The sequence below is a fragment of the Lycium barbarum genome, chromosome 5, assembly GCF_019175385.1.
Source record: "Lycium barbarum isolate Lr01 chromosome 5, ASM1917538v2, whole genome shotgun sequence".
Lineage (NCBI taxonomy): Eukaryota > Viridiplantae > Streptophyta > Magnoliopsida > Solanales > Solanaceae > Lycium > Lycium barbarum.
The window spans coordinates 49,249,467-49,277,193 of record NC_083341.1 but is presented as its reverse complement, the minus strand read 5'-3'; the positions used below and the strand labels follow the sequence as shown (position 1 = coordinate 49,277,193).

The 27,727-nt window shown below is 34.3% G+C and overlaps 2 protein-coding genes across 2 annotated transcripts; both read left to right on the top strand.

Annotated features, from left to right (window-relative positions):
• Positions 1–6,272: 6,272 nt before the first annotated feature.
• LOC132640835 (cysteine-rich receptor-like protein kinase 42) lies at positions 6,273–26,531 on the top strand. Its single transcript, XM_060357614.1, has 6 exons — positions 6,273–7,156; positions 23,277–23,387; positions 24,002–24,352; positions 24,932–25,166; positions 25,246–25,393; positions 26,033–26,531. Exons 1-6 carry the CDS (start codon positions 6,406–6,408, stop codon positions 26,438–26,440), a joined length of 2,004 nt encoding a protein of 667 aa, XP_060213597.1. The 5' UTR covers positions 6,273–6,405; the 3' UTR covers positions 26,441–26,531.
• On the top strand, positions 8,473–11,559 carry LOC132640834 (uncharacterized). The gene is made up of 2 exons (XM_060357613.1): positions 8,473–9,494; positions 9,941–11,559. The coding sequence occupies exon 2, from the start codon at positions 9,953–9,955 to the stop codon at positions 11,459–11,461; it is 1,509 nt and encodes a 502-aa protein (XP_060213596.1). The 5' UTR covers positions 8,473–9,494; positions 9,941–9,952; the 3' UTR covers positions 11,462–11,559.
• Positions 26,532–27,727: the final 1,196 nt, after the last annotated feature.

Below are 27,727 nucleotides of genomic sequence, written 5' to 3'. Positions count from 1 at the left end.
TTTGTTTTGACTCTTGAAGAGCTTTTCGTTGAAATAACGAAAATTAATCAGAGGGCCCTTAAGGGTATTATTGGAACTTATATTTTTAGCTTACATGGCAAAAGTCTTCTCCTATTTATTAAATTTCGTGTCCAGTTAAAAGGTTCATATAAACTGAAAAATTTCGTGCCCATCATATATTTCAAGGTATATAAAGTATAGGGTAAGACCTTAAAATATGGACTTATTTTAGTTATGGACTCACCTCCAAAATATGGACTCAATTTAAGGGTAAGACCTTAAAATATGGACTCACCTCCAAAAAGGAGAGAGTAATGTTTAGAATCTGGATTTTTTTAGCACAAAAAAAAAATTAAACCAAACTAATACAAAAAAAAAAAAAAACACATTAGTAGGTTTCACACACGAATTTCGTGCGTGAAAGGACTAAACTGCAAAAATGCAGCTTGGGCCTTTCACGCACGAAATTCGTGCGTTAAGGCTCTTCTGTTTTTTTTTTTTTTTTGGTGTTACCTTTCAAATCACATTTTTTTTCATACTTTGGGCAAAGATTAGTCATGTTTCAAAACCCCAAAATATCAATATTTTATATAAAACTTAATATTTTTTTTTGCGTACAATAATGTCGGTTCATTACATCAAATCCACCTAAACGTTTAGATCGTCGTTTTAGGGGTTCTAAAGTGCCCCGAAGTAAGTTTTGAAACTTGTCATATTTATAAGGTTTTGATTTAAGTGTTTTATTATATTTGAATGTACAAATATAAATATTTGATTTAATAATAATTCATCCAATACGAGAGGTTTATACTAATTAAAAAATAATTCATTCCATTTAATTACAATACTAATTCAAAGCAATACAATAATAAATTACAATAATAATACAATCTTCAAGTTCTAGAGGCTCTATTGCTTCGAGACGTGTTTGTACTACCACGGCCTTGTTGCCCACACGAACGCTTGTCATGGCCATATTGCTTACATGTAGAGCACTTGCGAGAATAAGTTCTTTCACTAACATCCATTTGATTGGGTCTACGACTCCGTGAGTTAATGCCCAATTTCTTGATGTAATCCTTGTTAGCAACCATCGAAAACGGCTCGTTTGGCCAATAAGCTTCATTACCAAGTGGGTGGAATTGGCCGGAATATGCTCTAAGGTAATTGTGGACCTTGTATTCCCCTGCCACATAACTTGTTACCGTTTTTCTCATTCTCTCGAAGCACTTGACAGCATGAGAACACGGCATGTGGTACGTTTGCCACTTACCGCAAGTGCATGTTCTTGTTGCCTCATAACCGGTATGCACGTTTCCACCCTTACCGTTGCGATAACCCGTCCTAACTTCATACACATGTTGAATTGGGTCATACTCGGTCATTTGGTGATGCTCACTTTTTTTTTTCTATAATGCTCCATATTTTTTAAGGGTTTTGGCATCCATGTCCCGCCGTCGGCTAATATCGCTCTAGCCTGCCTTGTCCTAACAACAAATCGCTCCACAACCTGCTTGAAAGTCATTCTCACCATTGCGGTAACAGGTAGTCCTCAAGCAGATTTCAGCAAGCCATTGAAAGACTCTGAGCTGTTTGTTGTGAGCATGCGTCGTCTTTTGCCTCCATCAGCATGAAGCGTCCATTTTTCAACTTCGAGCTTCATCAACCAAACATATGCGGGTTCACTCACTGCCCTGATCAGATCCATTTTTGCAGCCCATTTTCGTTGTTGATGCTCCATCACAGCCCCCCACATCAATTTGTTTAGAGTGTCATTGTGAAACGTTGATTGCAAATTTGCCTTCAAGTGCCTTAAACAATAGCGATGGTAAACAAAGGGGGGCTGCCACCCCGGTAAATTAGCCATATTGTGCAATATGCCTTTATGACGATTAGACAACACGCATATGCCGGTACGATCCTTAATAACATGAGTTTTCAAATGGGTAAAAAAGATGCCCCATGTGTCGTTGCTCTCGTTAGCGGCAATTGCGAAAGCAAGAGCAAATATTGACCCATTGGCATCCATTCCTATTGCAATTAGGAGCTTGATGTCGTAGGCACCATATACATGCGTACCATCTATGGATATCACTGGTCGGCAGTGAGCAAAACCATCAATGCATGGTTTGAATGTCCAAAATACGAAGTTGAAGATTTTACCCTCTATAAGCCGCCACTCTACAACAGTACCATTATTAAAATGTTGTAGAGCTGTCATATACCTTGGCGGCGATTGAAAAGAAGTATGCCAATTTCCAAAGACCATCTCAAAAGCGCGTCTACGCCCGAGAAATCCCTTTCTGTTGCTTATAGTTTTACTATATACGGTTTGAACATTTCGAATACAATCTTTGATGGGGATCCTGCACAAGTTTAAACAAACAACATTTAGTAATGATCTTTTAATCGATATAAGACATATAGTGTACTAGGTAGGATAAGTTACCTTGGCGTTTCAGCAACATCTTTAAGTAATACTTGAGCAATCATGTTTGTATCTAAATTATAATGATCTGCTCGATTTTCTTCCATATCACAAGTGTGTCTTTCGCGGAATTTTGTGATAGCCCACATACCATCAGGCTTAACAATTTCCCGAAGCAACCACTCACAGCCTTGATACCGTCGTTTACAAACTAGTCTCCATATCTTTGTGTTTGACTGATCAACCTTAAACTCCCTCATGTCCTTAAAACAATAAATTTTGATAGCCCGTTGCAACGCCTTTTTGGATGCGAACAACATTCCCTTTGCAAGGTAGCATCGATCTTTGTTGAGATCCTTTGGTTTTTTTTTAATGACTTGTAAGACTTAGAAGTTGATGAGTTTTTCGCTCGTCAAGCCTTCAAGTTAAATAGACCACTCAGAATTGTAATGCGTGGTGTGTTGTCAAATCAACACTTAGATTGCGCATTAAAATGGTGCGCAATACAAGTCGTGTTAAAACGGTCAAATAATGCAGCAATGTATTGTCAAATCAAGGTTTTATGTGTCATAGATTCCTGAAATTGTCATGCGTGGTGTGTTGTCAAATCAATGCTTAGATTGCGCATTAAAATGATGCGCAATACAAGTCGTGTTAAAACGGTCAAATAATGCAGCAACGTATTGTCAAATCAAGGCTTTATGTGTCATAGATTCCTGAAATTGTCATGCGTGGTGTGTTGTCAAATCAATACTTAGATTGCGCATTAAAATGGTGTGCAATACAAGTCGTGTTAAAACGGTCAAATAATGCAGCAACGTATTGTCAAATCAAAGCTTTATGTGTCATAGATTCCTGAAATTGTCATGCGTGGTGTTACATTGCGCATTAAAATGGTGCGCAATACAAGTCGTGTTAAAACGGTCAAATAATGCATTGTCAAATCAAGGTGTTGGGGGAGGGAGGCCTTTTCACGCACGAAATTACTGCGTGAAAGGATAAAAGCCTTTCGCGCACAGTTTCTGTGCGTGAAAGGTTAATTTTCCTGACACTTTTAGATGTTAGGCCTCCTGAATTCGTGCGTGAAACCTACTAATGTATATTTTTTTTTGTACTAGTTTGATTAAATTTTTTTTTTTATGCTAGAAAAGTCACGGATTTGTAATGTTTATGCTTTATTACTGTTGTAACTAAACATTTTATGTACATACCTTTTCCATCATGGACAAAACTATTGGACCAGCTAGCCTTCCCTGTTTCCAAGAAGTACAGCATGACTTCTTTTGAAATTTTGGGCCCCAACGAAAATTTACATTGCACACATATCAGTTGCAGCATTTGTTTTTCTAATTCAAACCCCTCGTGGTCTTGATATTTAAATATACTGTCTAATTTAGTGTATATTTGTAGATCTCAATTATTTTTCTGCTCACCAAGTTTTCAAAAATCAATTATTACAACTAAAATAAGTCCATATTTTAAGGTCTTACCCTATACTTTATATACCTTGAAGTACTTAAATCAAAATCTTAATTTGTGATTATAATTTCTATTTTGTTATGCTTACAAATTATTTGAGAATGATATTCATGTTTTTTTTGTCATCATATATTTAATTATTGATGAATGAATTAAAGTGAACTTAAAATTTCATTCTTCCGAAAAATCACAAAAAAATGTCACTTTAAATAATAATTCATACTAATTATGATCATGAGGGAAACTCCTTTTAAACTTTATTTTTCAGCTAATACTTCTGACTAACAAAGTTATGATGTTTTTTTTATAACAAGAAAACCAATACTTCAATATTTAGCAATTTTATTAGGCCCGTGCACAACACGGCTATTCTTTACTAGTATTGTTTAAAGTCGGGAAAGTGTTTGATTTTTAAAATAAATTGGAGGTGAAAAATGACTTTCACCCCAACTATACTTATTGCTTCTGGAAGCCAAGATGTCATTAGTAACGTATAAGTCTTGACCTTACCCAAAAGCCAAAGGTATACGCATCAAGTCTTACTATTTAATGGTTTGGACAATTTTCCTTTGTTTGATATCTCATTTTAATTATGTACTTCCTTCGTTTCAAATTATCTATCGTGATTATAAAATTAATTATCTCAAATTATTTATCGTTTTAAAAGTTTAAAGCACAATTAATTATTTTTTCCCCATTTGCTTTTAGTAGAATTTTATCATTAATGAAGATAATATATAAATAAAGTAAATATTTAATGGAGATAGATTATAGCTTAGATATAAATAATGTAAAGTTAATTAAATATCCCCTAATTAATAGTACTATTTCTTAAGGAGTGTATAAAAAGTTAAAAAAAAAAAATTGAAATGGAGGGAGTAACTATATTTTCATCGTTATTTTGGGCAAAAGCGTGTTTATTATTGGCGCACATGGGAGGTAGAAACTTCCTGATAGCACCACTAAAATGACTTAAGGGTCGTGGCACTTTCAACCGTGAAACAACTTAATTGACCATGACTTAGTAATAAACAACTATATTAGATATTGTAGGAGTAGGTAATTATTAGAGAACATGGTAAAGATTAATAGCCTGTTTGTTCAAGTTTTTAGGAGGCAAAAAGTGTATATATATTTTTTCAAAAAGTGTTTATTTTAAAAGAGTGAAGTGTTTGGTCAAACTTTTGAAAAAAAAAAAATGAGTGCTTCTGGGTAGGGGTGTTCATGGTTCGGTTTGGGTCGGTTATTGATTAAAACCATAACCAAACCAATTTAGTCGGTTTTTAAATGTCTAAAACCATAACCAAACCAAGTAAAATAATAACCACCGGTTTGGTTATTGTCGGTTTGGTTCGGTTTGGTTCGGTTTTTCGGTTTATGACTAGCCGTGACAATTCAAATATTCTCTCTCTACATTCTTCAAATTTCTTATGAAACTCTTTTTTCCTCATAGCCCACAAGGGTGAACTTTGCTGCATATTGAGGGAAAGACACGCTGTTGGCAAATCAGGTGGACCAAACTTGCAACGCAGTTTAGATTCAAAAGAACAAGTCAAACAGAGGTTTCAAAATACAAACAACCCTTATGCTTACGACTTATTAGAGTTAGGCTTGGATTGTTGGACATATTCTTTTAAGACATAGGCCTTAAAAATAAGTAGACCAAAATTAAATTAATAATGAAAAGGTATAAAATATCTTTAATTATTTATGAAAAGCTAATATTATACATAAAAATAATTATAAATTTTATGTATATAATTATCGGTTTGGTTCGGTTATTTTTTACTATAACCATAACCAAACCAAATATTATCGGTTTTTCAAATTTAAAACCAAACCAAACCAAACTAAACCAAATGTCGGTTATTTTATTCGGTTTGGTTAAATTTTCGGTTTGGTTTTGGTTTTAACCAAAACTGTGAACAGCCCTACAGTTCTGGGTGTTACATCAACTGTTTTTTATAAGCTAAAAAAAATCATTTTTCCTTAAAAACACAGTTCTGAAAAGCGCTTTTGATAAAATATACTTTTTAAAAGTTTAGTCAAATACTAATTTCTGCTCAAAAGTGTTTTTAAATTAACAAACACAAACTGATTCTCATCAAAAGTAATTTTTTTTAAAGAACACATTTTAAAAAAAAATATTTTTTTAAAATAAACTGATTTTAAAAATTTAGCCAAAATAAGCTATTAATGCGATTTAGTATTAAACAAGTGTATTAGATATCGTAGGAAGTAGGTAATTAAGGATTAAAGAATATGGTAAAGACAAACACTATTTTGATAGACTTATAAAGAAAAAGTTATAAAATTTGAGTGGGGCTGAAGCAGACAGAGACTTTTAATATTAATCGTCTAAAGAGGTGGAAAATTTGGCTGTAAAGTGCTAATCATTGGGAACAAAAACACCTAATAAATTGCATTTATTCTCCGTATCTCTTAGTTCTCTCTTCTTCCTCTAATCTTCTAACAACCATTTTCTGTTTTGGATTTAGATGCAATTCACAGGCTCAATTAGTTTTCCTTTTTTTCTAAAATGTGTCATCATTTTCTTGGCAAATTTTTGTTTAGACAATATTGATGCCAATCCTCGGATTTCCGAAGCAGGGTCTGTATGTGGCAGGAACATGACATCACCATCCGTTATCATCCAACAGTACGCTAAAGAAATGCGAGTTGTGACACAACTTGTGAGCGAAAATGGATGGGGCAGTTATGCTATTAATTCAACAGACATCTCGATATATGCTCTAGCAAACTGTTACCAAGATCTTCCACACAATGATTGTATTCAATGCTTCCTTACAAGTTGTGCCAAGCTCCCTCGTTGCCTCCCTGCTGTCTCCGGTCGTATATATCTTGATGGCTGTTTCCTCCGTTATGATCACTACAACTTCGTCGACGAAGCTACTGATAATGCTTTAGATAAAGTCAACTGTAGCAGCTCACTTGGGAAGGCGCTCGCTACTACTAGTCAAGATAAATTGGTCAATTTGATCGAAAAGGTGACGAAAACAGCAATTGCGAATGGTGGATATGCAGTGGCGCAATTGGACGGAGTTTATGGATTGGCAGAGTGTTGGAGAACAGTGAATAAACAAGGTTGCAAAGAATGTTTGGACAAGGCAAGTGAAGTTATTAAACAATGTTTGCCTAATAGGGATGGTAGAGCTTTGATTGCTGGTTGTTATTTGAGGTATTCCACACACAATTTCCTCAATCATGCGTCTCAGGGTACTAGTAACGGTATGTATATATGATCACTTCTCTTTTCACCATACCAACTCTATTTGTTATTTAATCAATGGACTTTTGAAAATTTAATTCCTGGAATTCTCTAAATTTATGAACTTATCTGTTTTTCTTCTTCATTAAGGGTGTGTTTGGTAAATTGAATTTATGTCTAATCCAATTTAGCTTGAGTTAATCTAATCTAATTTAGGTAAATTATTGAGTTAACCTAATCCAATTTAGTTTTAAAATTTAGTCAAATCAACTCTCGAAAAGCGAAAGGGAAATAAAGAATACGTTTGCTGAGTGCTTTGCTGTTGAACATTATTTTTTCAACTTTGATCCAGGAGATAAATCTTATTTTTAGCCCGAGCAAATTTCCTATTGATTTGATTTTCTTTGACTTAATGCTTAATAAAATGACATCTCAACTTGTAATGCTTTGCAAAATTAGCCCACAACTCTTAGTTTTCTCTTTTGAACACCTTTAGTCAAGGGTAGGGGTGTACATGGACCGGGTTGGTTCGAGTTTTTTAAAGACCAAACCAAACCAATTGCATTGAATTTTTAAATCTATAAACCAAACCAAACCAACAAAAGTCGGGTTTTTCAACCTCGGGTTTTCTCGGTTTTTTCGGGTTTTTCCGGGTAAAGTCTTCATACAAAACATATAACTTATACTTCAAATATTTCTTTAGTCCTAGTAAGATACAACGATCTAATTAAGATATTTATTAAGAAAATAACACAAAACGTGATGAGAGATGACATTGTACTAAAATATTCAATGAAAAAAATTAATGAAATTGCCTAAAATAAAATTATCATAATCTAAAAGTACTAAGTCATGCTACAATAAATACAACTAATTTATAAGGCATGTAAAAAATGATCATAATCTAAAAGTACTAAGTTGCTAAAATAAGTATGGCTACTAAGTATTAATTACATGACTAAATATTAAAGAAAAAAATAAAATTAAGTTATGCATTTTCACTTTCTAAACTAATATAAAACAAAAGAATAGATATCAAAATTATTGTCATTCCAGTGTTAGATATGAATTTCTTTTGTTAGCATTAATATTGATTTGATTTTTGTTAGAGTTTTATTTGAGTTACTAATATCATTGGGCTATAAAACTTATTAAACCATTCAAAAGTCTAATTCCAAGCTTGAAATAATATGTTAAAAGACAAAAAATTATGAAAAAGTGAAAGAAACATTTATAAATTACATTATAAATAAATATTTCTATGTATAAAATGTGTTTGAAATTTTATAAATGTAATGTCAGGTTGGTTTGATTCGGTTTGACTTTTTTTAGTTAAAACCAAACCAAACCAATAGTGTTCGGGTTTTTCTTTTTAAAACCAAACCAAGTCAAACCAAACCACTAGTCGGATTTTTTTCTCGGTTTGGTTCGGATTATCGATTTGGTGCGATTTGTCGGTTTGCTTTGTACACCCCTAGTCAAGGGTATCACATGTTACAAACGCCTCTGACTATTGACCATGAATATATGGTATCAGTTAGTTTGATGAGACTTATGTGCGTGTGATACACAAATTAAAGGAGTGTGAAAGAGCAGGTTGTACCACCTAACGATAAAAAAAACCTAATTAGGCTTTCTTTATTGTTCTTGTTAAAGAGGGCTTCAATTCACCATTGTTCAACTTAGAAACTCTCATTCGTCATTTTTAAGTTCCAAGTTTCAATTTTTTTCTTCTGCATTTGGAAAGGGGGTGATGAACATTTCCCTCATTTTGTTTTTTTAGTGGAAATCACTTTCTTTCACAACTACAACTACTTTTGACTTTATATTTCTTCTCTAGCAATATGTTATGTCCAGGGGCGGATTTATGGGTAGCCTAGGGTGTTCACCCGAACACCCTCGGCGAAATATTTCACTGTAGATATAAGGTAAATTTTCTGAATTTATGCAGATATATATATTTTGAACACCCTCACAACAAAGAAAAGGATAGCTCAGTGGTTTCAGGGTGTTCAAAAATACCTCTGAGTCCCGGGTTCAAACCTGAGGGACAGCATATTTTTAAAGTTTATAGGCTCTTATTATTTTTGCCATTTAACTTCTGCAAAAGAAACTGCACCGTTTTGGTGCTCTTATTTTTTTTTCTTTTTCTTAAACGTGGTGGAATAGGGATTTTTAATCCCAAAACTCCAAAAGTCAAAATCAGTTCCCAAAATAAAATCTTGTTTTCACGGTTCCACCAAAACTTGGGGATAACAACTCACAATCTACAAATCACCGCCCCAGCCATCAGATCACCGCCGGCCAGCCGAAATTTGTTTCCGACTACAGTAGCTTTCTTTGGTGACTGAACAACTGGTAAGAAACTTAGCAACATATTCTTGCAAGATTTTAAATCATTGTGAATATTGATAACTGAATCATGTTAATGTTATATTGATTTTGCGTATTGGTGTCCTTTTTCTAATATGGTCCACAGATAAGGTTTAAACTTTTGATAGTATAATAAGATTATTCTGTAAAGCAAACTTAAAAGTGGCATAAAGAGTTTATTAAGATATGTCAGACATGGACACATGGTCAGTTGAAAAAAGACAGCCTTATGCTTAAATTAGGTATGATCCTTTGAATTAATGGGAAAATCAGGCTCATTATTAGTTATTCATCATTATGTCCAAGATCTCATAATAATGCAATGAATTCATGGTGAGATTATTCTTTAGACTCACAGTTGTTAAATGTTAAGTGTCTAATGTTGGATTTACATTAAGATATTTATGTAATGAATCAACTATCTTATACAGATTCAAGAGTCAATGAAGAAGTATTTCACCAAGGTATCAAATTCAAGTTCAGGCTATCATAGTCAATCAAATCGGGAAGAAAATGTGAATCATTTAGTAGCACCATTGCAATTTTCTCAAGAGTTCGATTTAAGTTCTTTAGAGGCTGATCCAGGTGAAAGAACTCAGATCTTGGACTTTCATCCAAATCATCGTGATGCTATTAGAAGAGATTATCTTCAAAAACGTCCTTGTCAACCTCAATTGAAAGTTTTTCCTCAAACGTTGATTTCTGGAGATATGCGTCGTTTCAATCGTGATTGGTATGTTGAATTTCCTGATTGGTTAGAATATAGTCTAAGTAAAGATGCGGCCTATTGTTTGTATTGTTATTTATTTAAGGCCAATAGCAATCGTCAAGGTGGAGGTAATGTATGGTCTGGTTTGGGGTTTAGGAATTGGAACAAAAAGGATAGTTTGGCAAAACATATTGGTGGGCCGAATAGCATCCATAGTCAATCAAAAAGAAAATGTGAAGATCTAATGCGGCAACAACAATCTATTCATGCTGCATTTGATAAGCAACTTAATCAAGATAAGCATGGATATAAGATTCGCTTAGCAGCTTCAATTCGTGTAGTGAGACTTCTTGTGAAACAAGGATTGGCATTTCGGGGTCATGATGAATCTAAAGCATCGCTTAACAGAGGTAATTTTTTTGAAATTCTTTCATTTTATGCTCAAGAGTGTGATAAAATTCGTAGCTTTGTATTGGAAAAGGCTCCTCAAAATGATCAAATGACTTGTCCAATGATTCAAAAAGAAATTGTGCTTGCTTGCAAGATTGAAACAATTAAGGGTATCATAAAGGAATTAAATGGTGACTATTTTTCCTTATTGGTTGATGAATCTTTTGATGTATCACGCAAGGAGCAAATGGCGGTTGTTTTACGATATGTTGATAGAAGGGGATTTGTGATGGAGCGACTTCTTGACATTGTTCATGTTAAAAATACTAGTGCCTTAGCTTTAAAAGGTGCAATTGTCAATTTACTTTCTCAACATTCCTTGAGTCTATCTTGTGTGCGTGGACAATGCTATGATGGAGCAAGTAATATGCAAGGTGATATCAATGGCCTTAAAATGTTGATTAAGAAAGAAAGTAGATCGGCTCATCCCATTCATTGTTTTGCTCATCAACTTCAATTAACTCTTGTTGGTGTTTCAAAAAAATGTCTTCAAGTGGGAGAACTTGTACATTTGGTTTCAGATATTTTGAATGTGTTGGTGGCTTCTTATAAACGTATGGATGAATATCGAGAATCTCAAAGGAAAAGAATTCAAGAGGCTTTAGAAAAGGGCGAGCTTAAAACTGGTAGGGGCTTGCATCAAGAACTTGGTATTTCTAGAGCTTGTGATACTCGTTGGGGATCTCACTTCAAATCTTTTAATTGTTTTATTCTTCAATTTGGTACAATAATGGATGTACTTGATACTATTGTTGAAACTGCACATAGTTTGTGTCACGACCCAACCCCGTAGGCCGTGACTGGTGCCCGATCTGGGCACCCCAAACCCATCTATCAAATGTATTCAAATGTATAGCAGAAGCCGACAAGGCTATATTCCAAATTTAGATAATTTCTAGAAAATTTCGGCAGAGTTTCCTTTGTTTTACAGACTATCCAAAATAGCCCTGTACACAGCAAACACCATCAAAGGCCACACAGGGCTAACAAAGCAACGTATAAACATATGCGGACCGGCCGCCTCGGCGTATGGGATCGCCCAAACAACATATACACATAACCCTACAGAAAGACCATAACCCACAGACATGTCTACAGGCCTCTAACAGACATAACAGAATCATATGACGGGACAGGGCCCCGCCGTACCCCAAATGACCATATGTACAGAAGATGAAAACAACAGAAGATATATACCAAAATATAAGCTCCGGATCAACAGGAGCACTCCCAAGTAGCGGAACAGGTGTCCTAAGCCGGTGGCGTATCAAAAGGAGCGTCTGTACCTGCGGGCATGTAACGCAGCCCCCCGAAGAACAGGGGGTCAGTACGGAAAATGTACCGAGTATGTAAAGCGGAAATGCAACAAATAAAATCATAATCAAGAACAGAAGTAGAGAATGATAACTGTCAGGATCACAATCAGAGCCGGAGGTACACAGATATAGATAGCAGAATCATACTCGGAGTCGTAGATCCAGAATAAGACAGACGGAGCTATAGTCAGAGTCCGAAGTACAAAAGGTGAATACCTTATCCGAGACCTCAGAAAAGTAATGTCAAAGCATAGATGATGCAGGCCAAGTCGTATAACATCATATAAACATATATAACGTGTCCCGGCCCTCTGATAAGGGACTCGGTGGATGAAATCATGTATAACAAAATCATATATCATATATGCAAATAGCGTGTCCCGGCCCTTTGTTAAGGGACTCGGTGGTGAAATCATGCATGTCAGAATCATGTACTGTGTATACATAACGTGTCCCGGCCCTCTACTGCGGGTCTCGGTGGATAATCATCATGTGCCATCCTGGCCGCCATCCCCGTATCATCATCTCATAAACATATACAAATAACGTGTCCCGGCCCGCAAGTACGAGGGACTCGGTGGGAAATGCAGAGAAATGCGCACGAGATCATGTCCTGGCCCGGGCTCAGTGAAAAGACATACTATGACTTGCACGAACAGAGTAATGCAGAAACATATGCATATAAGTCCAGACTTAATAGACAAACCAAATGATAAGTCTTAGGGTGTACCTTTCGTAACCTGCGACGGATTATATCAAAGCAGACTCCCGAGATTATTCGTACATAATAAATATACCATAGGGTTTGACTGAATAGTCAGAATGGTCGTTCCTTAACAAATGGGACTGTTTAAATGACAAATCATTTCAAAGGAGTCGGATATTAGTCATAGTGTGTATGGACGCCCTTTTTGGGGATGACACGATTCATTATATCAAATCATGTTTCTAAGGTCATAGCACATATCAAAATGTAATATAGATTCATCACATTTACTATCTGACAGACGGAACAATAATCAAAAGATTCTTTTAAGCACTATATAGAAATAAGACAAATAAAGCAATAGTAGGAGGTCTCGGAATCTGCGGGCCCACCTCGGGTCAATCGAGGTGGTAAACTCAAATTATGAATCATAGACCTTGTAGAGTCATTCATGAGAGTTTTAGGGCATTCCAGTTCCATTTATGAAAGTTGCATACTTATAGGTCAGTTTGGAGGCAATTTAGGAAAAATTGATTCAATCTCACTAAAGGATTTGGAGCCAATTTCAATCTCGTAATCCGAGGAGCAGGGTCGTTTCCAAGGCTCGCGTTCGAGCCTACTACGTTTAGAACATGCCAAAGAATAAAGAGCAAAGCTTTACATACCTTGGTTGCGCCTTACGCTTGCCCAATCTCAATTCCTGTTTCGTCCAAAAACTTTTCTTCAAGTTTTCCACTTACCACAAAATCACTTTCTTGCCAAAATACTTACACCATCTTGTAGAGGGTCTTGCACTTGGTAATAATTTCACAAGAATTGGATTTTTGAATCAAGGATTTGGCTCCAAAAATTTTTTCTTTCTTTTTCCTTTCTTTCCTCTTCCACCCGAAACTCTCTTTTTTTTTTTTTGTGTTTTGTTCTTGATTTCTCTTGAATCTTCCATGATATAAGGATGTATATATACATAATTAGTCACATGGAAAAATTTAATTAAATTTTTTTATGGGCTTGGGCCATAGTTGGCCGGCCACCTCTCCAAGTTGGGCCATAATTTTTTTTCCCTTTTTATTTTGAGCCCAATTCATTAGAAACCTTATTTTGTAATTCCCGAAACAAATTCCCAAAATTTCAATTTTTTTGCCCTTGGTCTCCTTCCATATTCTCCACATCAATATTTTTCATGCACAACTTATATATCTTGAACCAAATCAAAATATGGCCTTGTCTTTAGCTTGTCACAATTATTTCAAATTTTTTTTCAAATATGCAAAATTGCGGGATATAACAGTTTGGATGAAAGTGCCAGGGCGACAGGATATATCAGAGCTGCTCAAACGTATGAGGTTGCATTCATGTTACATTTGATGAAAGAAATTTTAGGAATTACAAATGACCTTAGTACATGCTTACAAAAAAAAGAGCAAGATATTGCGAATGCCATGCGACTTGTTAATGTGGCAAGGATAAGGTTGCAAGAGCTAAGGGAAGATAAAAGATGGGATTTGTTTGTTGCTGAGGTATCTACGTTTTGTGTCAAGTATAATATTGTGGTACCTAATTTTAATGAGTCGTATGTTAACTCGGGGAGATTTCGGCGTAAACCTGCTGATTATACTTTCTTGCATCATTATCATGTTGATGTATTTTGTAAAATAATTGATTGGCAACTGCAAGAACTTAATGATCGTTTTGATGAGGAGACAACTGAGTTGCTTTATGGAGTTGCTTGTTTGAATCCGATAGACTCATTTTCAAGTTTTGACATTCAGAAAATAATGAGAATGGCTAAATTATATCCTGATGACTTTGATGAATTTAGTATGTGTTCTCTTAAGAATCAGCTTGCGAATTACATTATTGATGTTCGTGATATTGATAAAAGGTTCTCCGATTTAAATAGGCTTTGTGATCTTTCAAAAAGACTGGTTCAGACAAAAAAGCATTCATGTTATCCTCTTGTATTTCGTTTAGTGAAATTTGCTTTGCTTCTCCCAGTTGCCACGGCATCCGTTGAAAGAGCTTTTTCGGCAATGAAATTTATTAAGAATGAGTTGCGGAGTCGAATGAATGATGAATTCTTGAGCGGTTGCATGGTTCCTTTTGTGGAAAAAGATATGTTTAATGATGTTTCAACTGATGATATTATTTTGACTTTTCAAGCAATGAAACCTCGTCGAGTAGTGCTATAAATGTATTCAAGAAGTATTAGTAGAGATCCTTTTTTGTAGTTTGTACTTAGCACCCTTATTCTAGATTGATACATTGTAAAGGGCTAACTTTTTGTGCTATTGTAGTCACTACATTTCTATTCCTGTTACTTTGAGATCCTTTGTAATGGAACTAACTCTTTGTACCTATGTATTATTACATTCTCCGGAATTGTGTCTTTTTGGGCTTGTTCGCACGTTTACATGTTATTTTCCGAACCCCCTGGAAGAAAATCTTGGATCCGCCACTGGTTATGTCCCACATCGGTGAATATAGTGTGCTTATGTAGGTTTAAATAGGTTTGGGCTCTTCCACCTTAATAGCTAGTTTTTGAGGTATGAGTTAGGTCTAAGGTTGTTATACAATACTTGTTGATGTTTGGACGTAGAATTAGTTAAACTTTGAAACAAAAAGTTGTTGAAGTTGAATTTGAAAATGGTATTTAAAAGTTAAAGTTATTTTTGAAAATAAATGTCATTTTTTAAAAAGTTAAAGTTTGGTAAGTAAAAATAAGTTTCAGTGAAAAACTGATTTTCAAACTTGAAAAACTCGTTACATTCTATAACCAAACAATGTTTTGAAAATTTGTTTAAAAAACATCTGTACGTCAAGGCCCCCGCCTTAGATATTATTATCCGTCTTTCATGTAAAAAAATTTCATGAACATTATGCGGTTTGCTAACTTTACTGTTGAGCTTTTATGAACGTGTTTTTCCGAAAAATATTTGGTACTCTCAACCAAATACTAGAAAACATTCTCAACAAAATATTTTACAGAAATAAGTCATATATTCTTATAAAAATGACTACGTCATGTTGGATTATCTTAAGAAAAATCTAAAATGATATAGGAATATCTTAACTCTGTGGGATAGTCAAAGTAAATTTTTCAAAAGGCTGACGCGATAAAAATCCTACCTGAACCGAAATTGAATATGAGTATTCCTATTGATTTTTTTGTTTTGTTTTTTGTTTTGGTAAATAGCTTGTATTATTGACCAAAACTGAGGAATTACGGATCAGCTTTAGATTGAGTGAAAAAATGGCAGAGAGTGCTGTAGCTTTTTTGGTACATCAACTTTAAACCTTCCTTAATGGTGGACAAAATTTTCTTGAAGGGATTCCTATTGATTAAATAGGTAGTTACACCCTCTTTGTTTGAATTTCAATAATGGTCCAAACTTATGTGAGTTCTCCCATTGCCTTCCTATTATCTTAATTATAGCCCCAAACCAACCATAATTCATTATTTTAAGTAGAAAGCATGATTAAATAATTCATAACGTACTATCTAATTAAAGTAATAAATAAATTAGTCCTAAGATTATGACAGACTCTCCAAGATACTATTATTTGATTAACTAGGTTTGACCTAACAAGGTAAGTTAGACTTTATGATATGAAATAATTGTACTTAACCGCATATTAAGATAATTAATTCTAGAATAATCTGAGAAAACACCGAAATAGACTACTAAAGCCAAACAGATGGAAGCTGGAATGCAAGAAATTTCTTAAGTATTGATATTGACATCCATATGAACTATTATAAATTAAACTAGTATTATAAAACTTTCTGCTGGTCAAGTCTATAGGTATCGACAGAGACATTTTACTGGCTCTGTAAAATAATAATTTTTTCCCTTGATTTTATATTTTGCTTTTGGTGAAAAAGACTGGGACTATATAGAACCAGCTAAATTAATAACGTATAGACAAATGAAATATAAAACATCAAATTGTACAATTATGAATTTGACCTGTCTTCTAATTTTGAAGTAGAACCTGCTCCTATCCTCGTGGACTCAGGCGCCTTCAGTTCCAGTACTTAACTTTTTCTTAAGAGGAAAAAAGAAATCAAATATTCAAATAGAAATTATGTTGTAAAATTAAGCTAAAAGAGTAATAATGGTAAAGGATGAAAACAATATAAATAGAGAGACAAGAGAGGAGAGATTTCTTATTCATTCAAATGTGTTCAAGTGTGTCCAACTATTACATACAACTCAACTATATATAGGAATACATTGAGAACACCAAAGGGTGTGTCATAAACACGTGTAGTAACTATTTGGGGGTTATAGAAATAAAGTGTGGGAGTAGTGGTCATAAAGTAATGGGGGTTACTTCTACAAAAGTTATGAACATGAAGTAATGGGAGTTATATGTAGAGAAGTAATAGACATCCACACATTAATATTTTCATAACACTCCCCCTCGGATGTCTATTCTTAGATAATATGTCTCGTTAAAACCTTACTAGGAAAAACCCAGTGGAAAAAAACCTAATGAAGGAAAAAGAGTACACATATCTTGTAATACGCATTATCTGCTGCCTCGTTAAAAACCTTGCCAGGAAAACCCAGTGGGACAAAACCTCGACTAAGGAAAAAAGAGTGCAGCGCGCATTTTACTCCCCCTGATAATAACATCATTTGACATTTTGGAGATGGCGCATTCAAATCTTGTATATCAGCTTCTCAAATGTTGAGGTTGACCATGTTGTCGTAACAAATCTGCTAAATTGTCACTTTTTCGTGAATATCTTTTCACCATTCCTTTGAAGATCGTGCGTGAAAATAACTTTCAGCGAGACGTGTTTTATTTTATTCCACCTTCAACGTATCAATTCTTTTAGATGATGCCTTCCAATGATCTTATATACCAACTTTCCAAGTGTTGATACTAGTCATGTCTTTGTGACCAACTCACGATGTTACATCCTTGAGCTCATCCCGAGATCAATATGTCATGTGCTTGCTTTACGATCATTGTTATCCTTGCATGATTTGTGTAAATAGCAAATAATTGACTTTAGCAGAACAATATAAATATGGCAGCACCCATATATAAATAAAGAACTTGCGTGCCACCGAATGTTACATAAAGCATATAATCTTCCTGCATTTGCATAACCAACAAATCCTTGACAATATGGTTAGAAAAAATAAATCTATACCAATATTGATTTTACTCGAGTATCTCCAGGTAGAAGTAAAATTATATCTTGCCAGCACATTAATAAAAATATTATCTCATGAATTATAAGAGTAAGAAATTTAAGTGCACCAATTACACAAATACATGGTACTTTCTGACCATTTTCATGAGATCGAAATTGATCTTTCTTAATGTTAAGCGATGTCATGGCCATTGGGGTACTCAATGGAATCGCTTTAAAACCTTTAAATCCTTGAAGGATTTTCATATAAACTTCATTGTCTAGCTAGACATGACAACAATTCATTATACGCATTCAAATTTTTCATGTATTGCCAGACTGGTAAGAAACCTCATTGCATCCACCACGGGAGAACTTATCTCCATACAATAATGCCAGGATTCGCGAAAAACCTTTATGCCACAAGGCACAAGCCGCACTTTATATCTTACGACTTTATTATTCATTTTATTTTTCGCACAAGAATCCATTTGTACCCCACTGACATTATACCTTGAGGTCCTTGGACTATAGGTCCAAAACATCACTATTCTAAGTGAAAATAATATACTTTAACTGCGTATTTTATTTGGCCAATCATTATATCTGTCCACATTCTTTGACAGATTTGAATTCAAGATCCTCGTCACCATTATAATGTTGAGCGCTACATTATTTCAAAGATACCGTCGACGGTCATTTGATATCGGTTCCAATGGGACATAACTTATCAAGATCTCTTCATTTTTTATCAATTTCAGGTACCTGAACCTTTCCCAAGGTTTTATGAAGGTTATGTCATGGTGCTCTTTAGAGCACTTGCCTCATTATATGACCATCTTAATCATTTTCTTCTCTCCTTCTTCAAGGAATTTTACTTTTGGAACCGATTGGTCTATCGCCCTAGACTATGTCCTTCAAGGATTTTAATTCTAACTGGAGCATTTGCAGCTGGAATATGGATTATAATATTCACTTTTGGGTCAGCAAATGTATCCGGCAATCGACTTGAATTATATTTTGAACGAGGATCATACCAGTGATAATTCATTACATATACCTTATTTTCCAGGCTCTTATCATCCGTCCCCCTAATGCTAGGTAATCTAACATTTACCTCCCAACCTTATTTGGGACCCATCTATGTGCGTTGTGGCGGGACAATTAAATCATATACCGCACATTCAAATTTCTAGATGGGAATTACTTGGTTCCTGACCCTGAACCAATTGTGATAGGGGAAGTTGTCATAACTTGTTGGCTTGATGCATACAAGAGTTGCTTCATATTAAATAACATATCTCATCCCAATTTTTTTTTTGGGAGTTTTGTTCTCTTAATCAATTGTTTAGCTATAATGGGAGGCATACAATTTTTGCTAAACCAACTTGGATATAAACCAACATATCAATATAGTTTTCATAGTTTGGAATTGTGCTCTTTATTTAATAATTTAAGCAAATAACCTTGCAAAAATCAAATTGCAAGTTGATACCAAATGCACATGTGACCTTATCATCGATGCGTCTATCAAAACCATATAATTGTAAACCGGTCCACATGGTAGGTGATTGGGCATATATATATATATATATATCACTTTTTATATGTTCCAATATCATGGGATACAATCCCAACCTTAGCTGGTAAATTAATCAATTTGTCATCATGAGAACAAGCAGCACAAGAGAATTCTTGAAGAGTCTCTTTATTCTTCAAAATATAACCACATGAATTTTCAATTATTTTCGCATCACATTTGAACCGGGACGGTCAACCGGTCATGCCAACCTCCTTAGCATGTGATTTCATCATGCTTATATTTATGTGGTACAAATTCAGAGGAAAAAAAGGGCAACATTTCACATACATTTTGTTTCCTCGCTATAGTTGTAGTAATATGAAGATATTAAACCTTCCCGTAATTTATAGTCTCAATATAATTCATTTCTGGCCAATGCCTTTAAAACTTAAAAAGTTTCTTTTGAGACTTACTACAACACCAATATTAGGTACAATTTCATTCCTCTGGGTAGTAACAAAGTAGATTTTTCAGAGCTCCAATTAATTATGTACTACCGCATATTTCATAATACCATCCATATGGTGAACATCTCCTTTTACGGATTAATTGTCATTGTAGTCATGGCCAAAACCTTTATAAGCAAGACTTATTTCTTACTTTTACCCTTTGGTAATTCACGATAAGACATACCACAATGTTTGTGACATACTAAAAGTACGTGACCTGACCATTGACCATATATGTCAAAACATTTTTTTTCTGTCAAACCTTCCGTAGAGGTGAGTTGTGTGCTATTTATTCAATAATACATGAGCATGTCATTATCCATACTGTTACACATTTCACTTTCAAAATTGACGAGCATTCACGATGCTTACCACAAGTCACATTCTCTTTGAGAAATAGACTATAATCATATATATGTGCTTCATAAACTTTCATTATAAGCCCATTGTCTTTATCATATTTATAGACCCACCTCGACATCACTTTGAAATTGTTTTCCTTTCTTTTGATGGTGAATTTATAAAACGTATCAAATTTGGTCGCACGACAACCGCTTTCCCAATCACCTTTTATAATTACCACAATGATTATTTTTATTATATTTTTTTTTGCCGTTTACCACGCCCAAGTCCATTTGTACAACCACAATAATTATTTTGTCATCTTTCAGACATTTCATGTACTGCTACCGCATTCACTTCATGGAATGGAGCAAAGTGGAATGGGCTTCATAATCTTTCATCAAAAGTACATATTTTGCCTTAGTCATCATTATATCATCAATATAGTGCATTGAGACTTGAACCCAATGTCTTGCCCTCATAAGGCATGTCAAGCTATAATGTGTGGGGACTCTAACCCAACATCATATTATCATATGCATCATGACTCAAACCCGATGTCTTAGCCTCTTGGTTTGATGGGACTTGAATGCACTCATTTATCCTATTGGTGTGATGGCACTTGAATGTAGCGTCTTTCCCTCAACCAATGGCATAATAAGTCAAAGTTAATGAGAGTCATGCTCCAGCTTTAAAAAACATTACCACCTTCTTTCAAACTAACATCCAAATGAATTAGTTCAATCTGGCTTATTAGAATTTGATTCTACCTCAATTCTGAGAAATTTATATTGATTAAGACCAAGGTTTGGAGATGGAGTTCGGTGCTTACCAAGAAATCCTTGTACATATCCTACAAATATATATTTGAATGTATCCGAAACATATAGATCCCATATATTATAGGTTAATCAATAAAAAAAACAGTAGCACCAAAATCATTAAACCGAAACTTACAACTTTTAAGATTCTCACTTCGATTTTAGTTTAGGCTATATTTGTTTTTCGTACTGTTATTTAGAAATTACTTTCAACGAAAAGAAATTTCATATGAGATCTAGTGTTTAATGAATGAGGAACATAAAACCATATATTTGTGGATCATAATAAATGTATTAACTCTTACCATTATGTAGAGATATTGGAATAACGTTACCTGATATGTTAACCTTTTAATTTCCATCCTGTATCACCAAGCAACTAAGACGCAAGTTAAAGATGGAGGCATAGCAAAAAGATCGTATCTAATTACTAACTATAATTATAACATACATACTAGGTGTCCATACCTTATAACTTGATTTATTAGAAATATGTGTACCTTGTTTGTACGCTTGGAAAATGTCCAAGTGGAGGTTGCAAAGTGAGGAAGAAAGTTGAAAGAGATGAAATAATTCCACCTATTTGATAACCACATATGAAGGAAAACATAACCATGAAAGCCCCTTCGTCCTTTAATGCCACGAAATGCCAACAATAATTTTTCTCAATGAATCAGCTTCTTCGTGGTGATCTTCTTGAGGAGAACAAATTGTTAATTGATACATCATATGCCCAACCAGTACATCATGGTTGAGATGAAAATCAGAGACTCATGCTGATAACGTGTTGTAATATTAAGCTAAAAGAGCAATAATGATAAATGATGAAAACAATAGAAATAGAGAGATCAGAGATGAGAGATTTCTTATTCATCCAAATGTGTTCAAGTGTGTCCAACTATTACATACAACCCAACTATATATAGGAATATATTGAGAACACCAAAGGGTGTGTCATAAACATGGGTAGTAACTATTTGGGGTTATAGAAATAAAGTGTGGGAGTAGTGGTCATAAAGTAATGGGGGTTACTTCTACAAAAGTTATGAACATGAAGTAGTGAGAGTTATATGTAGAGAAGCGACATCCACACATTAATATTTTCATAACAAGACGGTGGCTATGAGCATGAACTGTCATGTTAGGTATTAAATTTGTTTCTTTTGACTGGTTTATAAATATTTAGTTTTGAAATAATTTCAAAAATATCTTTTTAGGATTGGCTTCATAACACTTCCTAGGGGGCTTGTGATATTACACTTACCTTTATTATTATTTTTTCTTTGTAAGAATAAATGTTTATCGTAGTTATAATTTATACAAAATAATAAAATTCTAATCGATTTACCCTTTCTAATATTTCACTCTTTAGGTTAATTAAAATTTATTATGTTTTTTAAGGAAATGCCTGTAGAATATAAAAAAATAATCCCTAGGATAGCTGCTTTACACTCGGTATTCTCTCAGCATTCTGAACTAATTATGTTATTTATTTAGTTTGGCATAGAGCATCCTGAATTAAGAAAATACACAACTGCCTCTCAGAAGAGAAATGTAATTTATGATAAGTGGTTAATTAAAAACTTTTACGATAAATGGAGAAAGAACAGTGTGTTATGAATCCCTCTAGAATTTTGCATTAATCAGCGAGAAGAAGAAGAATCAAAGAACGACTCACGGGTAAAGGTTGGCTTCAAAGCAGAGTTAGAACTCTGTTTGCACAATTATTATGAATCATTATGTTTCTAACCGTAAAAATGTGACATTTTTTTGGGACATACTAGAAAGTAAAAGTGTCACATAAATTGGGGCGGAGTGAGTACTGCGGCTGACTCAAGTGAATGGTCGCCTATTTTTACCCTTAATGAAATGATTTATAACCACACAAATGACTAAAGTTCTTTTTAGACCATAAATTTCAAAAGTCTTTTTTCTCTCTTAAATTTTGTATCTAGAGTATTATATAAATTGGGGCGGAGGGAATAAGTAATATAAATGTGAATTTGATTGCAAAATTTGCCAACGTTACTTTCAGTGCTCCTCCTGGGGTTGATGAATCAAGTATAAAAGATTTTCACTTACACTAGTCTATAAGACTTCATCCTGCTCCTCTTTGATTTTTTTTTTCTTTTTTCTTAAGTCCGCTTTGACCTATAAATTGAGACTCTTGTCCTTTAGAGACTTTCAACTCTGTTTTTTCCTCCCCAAGTCAATGATTTGTAATTAAATGTTGTTTGTTTCAGGGGCGAGCAAAGGGGTGATAGTAGCTATTGTTCTTGGAATGACAGCTTTCTTCATGTTGGTTTTCTTTATTGCTTACGCAGCTCGTAAAAAATCATTAAAGCGAAAACAAGGTATCCTCTCCGTCTCATATTAGTTGTCACACTTAAATTTTGCATGTCCTTTAAGAAATCATAAATAAAAGGGTATTTTTACTACCTTATTTTTATTTTTCTCCAATAAATTGCACTCATACTCCCTCTATTCCAAAATAAATGAATTTCTAAAATTTTTCGATGCTCCAAAATAAATAAATTTTATAAAATCTAGAGATGCCCTAATTAATTTTTTCCAAAATTACTATTCTCTCTTTTTTCAACTCTCAACACTGACTATTTTTATTTAATAGAAAAGTAAAAAGATAGTATAGATAAATTACCCTTTGATTAATGTAATCAAATAACTTTATTAAGGGTATGACACACCCCAAATATTTATTTATTTTGAAATGGAGGGAGTAATTAATTTTATTTTAATTTTGTAAAATGACAAATATTTAAAACAAGTATTTTAAGTAACCTTCACAACTATTACGGGACAAAGGAAGTATGGTCAAAGAAACTACCTACCTTAATTTGTCATTTCACCCACTCAAAATTAAAAAGAACCAACTGAAAGAATTATTGTTAGTACGACCTGCTATTAGTGCACAAACTAATTAGAAATATTACAATTCTTTTGGCTGCAGAACTCATTAATCTTGGCAAAATATCGAGTTCATACAAGAGGTCGAGCTTGAACTTTAAATATGAAAATCTTGAGAAGGCAACAAACTACTTTGACCCATCAACAAAAGTAGGCCAAGGAGGAAATGGTTCTGTACACAAGGGGACTCTGTCTAATGGGAAGATAGTTGCAGTTAAGAGATTGTTTTTCAATACAAAGGAATGGGTTGACGAGTTCTTCAATGAGGTTAACCTCATCCATGGGGTTGAACACAAAAATCTTGTCAAGTTGTTGGGTTGCAGCATTGAAGGCCCCGAGAGCCTCCTCGTCTATGAATTTGTTCCCAATAAGAGCCTAGATCAATACTTCAATGGTACGTTATTATACAGAGAGTACCTAAAGACCTACTAAATTTGACGCGTTTTATTCAGATCTCTCTTAAACTATACTTGGTCCTAATTAACTCATATACTTGGCTTTGATATAATCGTTACCGCTCAAACAATAATTGATCCTAGTTACCCCCTATATCTAGCTTTTATATAATCTGTTACCCCCTACAAAGAAAAATAATAAAAGAAGAAAACATGTATTTTAGTGGACCCATATATATATGGAAGGAGAAAGGAAATAGCCGTTGGAATGACTAAATATAAAATGAAATGTTATTTTGAATTTTTTTACACATCAGATTAATATGAGGTTGCTGTTATTTTACACTACCACGCGCCAAACATATTTGAAGTCACTTGAATACAAAAGCCAAATATTGAGGATAACTAGGACCAGACATAGTTTAAGGGGGATTTGAATAACACGTCAGCTTTAGGGAGTCTTTAGATATTCTTCCTATTAGATATCAATGAGTTCCCACATTGAGGGATGAGGGAGCACTTTTATGCAGTTTTCAATTAGGGACTTCTGATTGAGTTACTGAATTTCTATTGTGTAGATAAGAACAGGATAAAGATTCTAAGTTGGGAAGAACGTTTACGCATTATAGTCGGAATAGTAGAAGGCCTTGCATTCCTCCATGGAGGTTCAGAGATAAGAATCATCCATAGGGACATCAAGAGCTCCAATGTACTTTTGGATGAAAAATTTGACGCTAAAATTGCTGATTTTGGACTTGCTCGGTGTCTTCCAGCTGGTAAAACTCACCATAGCACTGGAATTGCTGGCACATTGTAACAAAAGATAAAAATACCCTTCACAAACAATGGCTTTCTTTTAACTGCTTAATTAGTGATTTTATTCGTTGCACAGGGGATATATGGCTCCTGAATATCTCGTAAAAGGACAGCTCACAGAGAAGGCTGATGTCTATAGTTATGGAGTGCTTGTTCTTGAAATTATTTGTGGTAGAAAAAACATTTCTTTGGTAGAGGATGACTCTGGCTCACTACTGCAAACTGTAAGTATTAATATAAAGTTGTAAATTTTTCTTTACATTAGTTTTGTCAGTGTTGGTTGTATTAGCCCTAAGGATAGGTAGAGTTAGACCGAGGAAGAATTGGAGTGAGGTGATTAAATAGGACATGACACATCTATAGCTTGCTGAAATGACACTAGATACCAGAGCTTGAAGGTCGAAGATTAAGATAGAAGAGTAGAAAGTCGATCGTTTTCTTTCTTTGAGGTGGGGAGTATGGTTCTAGTTTAGACCACTTTTTTCCCCCTCTCTTCTCCTTACCAGTATTATTATTAATATTCTACCATTATCTTATTTTTTAGGTGGGTGGCATAGTAGCATACTGCTGTTTTTTAACACTGATTATCCTTACTTATTTTCGTAGTCAATATATATATATATATATATATATATATATATATTCATCTTAGCTTCTTTATTCTTGTATTTTTTTTTTCATTTTGTAAAATATTTTTCTTAAGCTGAGGGTCTTTCGAAAACAAGCTCTCTACCCCACAAAGTTAAGAGCAAGTTTGTGTATATCCCTACCCTCTCCAAACCTCACTTGTGAAATCACACTGGATATATTGTTGTTGTAGTAATCTTGTCAATAATAAATTGATCATGTCATTTTGGTTTCAGGTGTGGAAGCTCTATACAACAAATCAGGTGACTAAAGCATTAGACCCTTGCTTGAAAGGTGATTTTCCGCTACAAGAGGCACTAAAAATCCTCAAAGTGGGGCTCTTGTGTACTCAGGCTTCTGTCACCTTAAGACCATCAATGTCTGATGTTGTCCAAATGCTAACAACATTTGGACAACCAATTCCGGAACCATGCCAACCACCATTCTTAAATTCATGCACCAGTATAAAAAACTTAGTCTTCAATACACTTTCTAAACTAGATGATTCTTATACCGCAACCACAGAGAACTCCTCTAGTATGCAAAGCTCATCAGATGGACCACACGGAAATGATCAAGAATTCCTTTTAAAACAGTCTGTACTGGAAAAAGAGAAAATAAAAGAAGTAGAGTTTGATGTATAAGTGCAGATTAGAACTAGTAGTGATGATACAAGGAGAGATGTTGCATTTTTGTGATTTGTTTCTGCATAATGATACAAAGGAGTAGAGAGAAGTAGAGTGGCATACATTGTTTTCATAGAGTTGTATGAATTGTTAGAAAATAATACTTGGGGAAGAAAATCTGGCTTTGATAGAGTAATCTATGTCCTTAAGGAATTTAAGCCTCCCACTTCATTGCTGCAGGGACGGGGGCAGAGTTCCTCTAAGATTTACAAAGCCTATGAACTTCAAGTTTCAGCAATTAACTTGAATATCCCACAAGAACAGGATTGTGTTTTGTAATGAGTATTTAGAGAAGAAGAAAAGAAATATGTAGTTGTACATCCATTGATTTGAAGCAGTACCAAATATTTATAATACATAGGAATCTGTTAGCAGCAGACACGTTTGTTCAAAGATAGCTTTCGTAACAGGCACATATCCTTTAGGAACATGAACAACAACCATAAACCAAAAACATTTTAATGAATTTCAGACTTCACCATGAAGTTTTAATATTTGAAAAAATTAACTTTCTTTCTCTCCAAAGTTCATTCTCTCATATACTCCCATCGACACTAACTATTCCAACAATTGCTTAGAGCTAATCTTTACCCTCCATTTTCTCAATATGAAATGGCTTTTATTAACATTAGGTGGATATCGGGGGTTGTCTGGATACAATGTTCACCATCATATGCCCATAATTTCGTTATTATTAACCACCCGATTTTGTGAGTGTAATCTCAAGGTCAAATGCTTTAGGCTTGATAAATACTTTACCTCTTAAACATGTATGAAAATTCTTCTTACATTACCTTTTGGCAAATACTCTTATACGCGCTCTAATTTTTCATTTACTAGCCAAGACCCTCTTCGACAGCCCAAGAAAGTGGTTGGGTTGAATTAATGCTAAAAAACCCATTAAAAAGCCATTTTCCAGCGCTCAATTCAACCCAGCCACTTTCTTCTCTTCTGAGAGGAATTGAAGATGAGACTTAGCAATTTTCCTTGTATATCATTGATCAATCTTTACATATATTTATACATCTCTATACTAGGGACTAAGAATGTAAATGCATTTCAAATAAATTTCTAACTAACTACAGCTATGCTAAAATCTAATTTTGAACTTTTGTACATCTGTACATTCTAGAAGGAATTTACACAGGATTTTCTATTTGTACATCCACAGAATTTGTTTTCGAGATTTGACTGCACAATTTTTGTTTTTTAGCAAAAGTCCACCCAAAGTGGATTGTGGGGTTT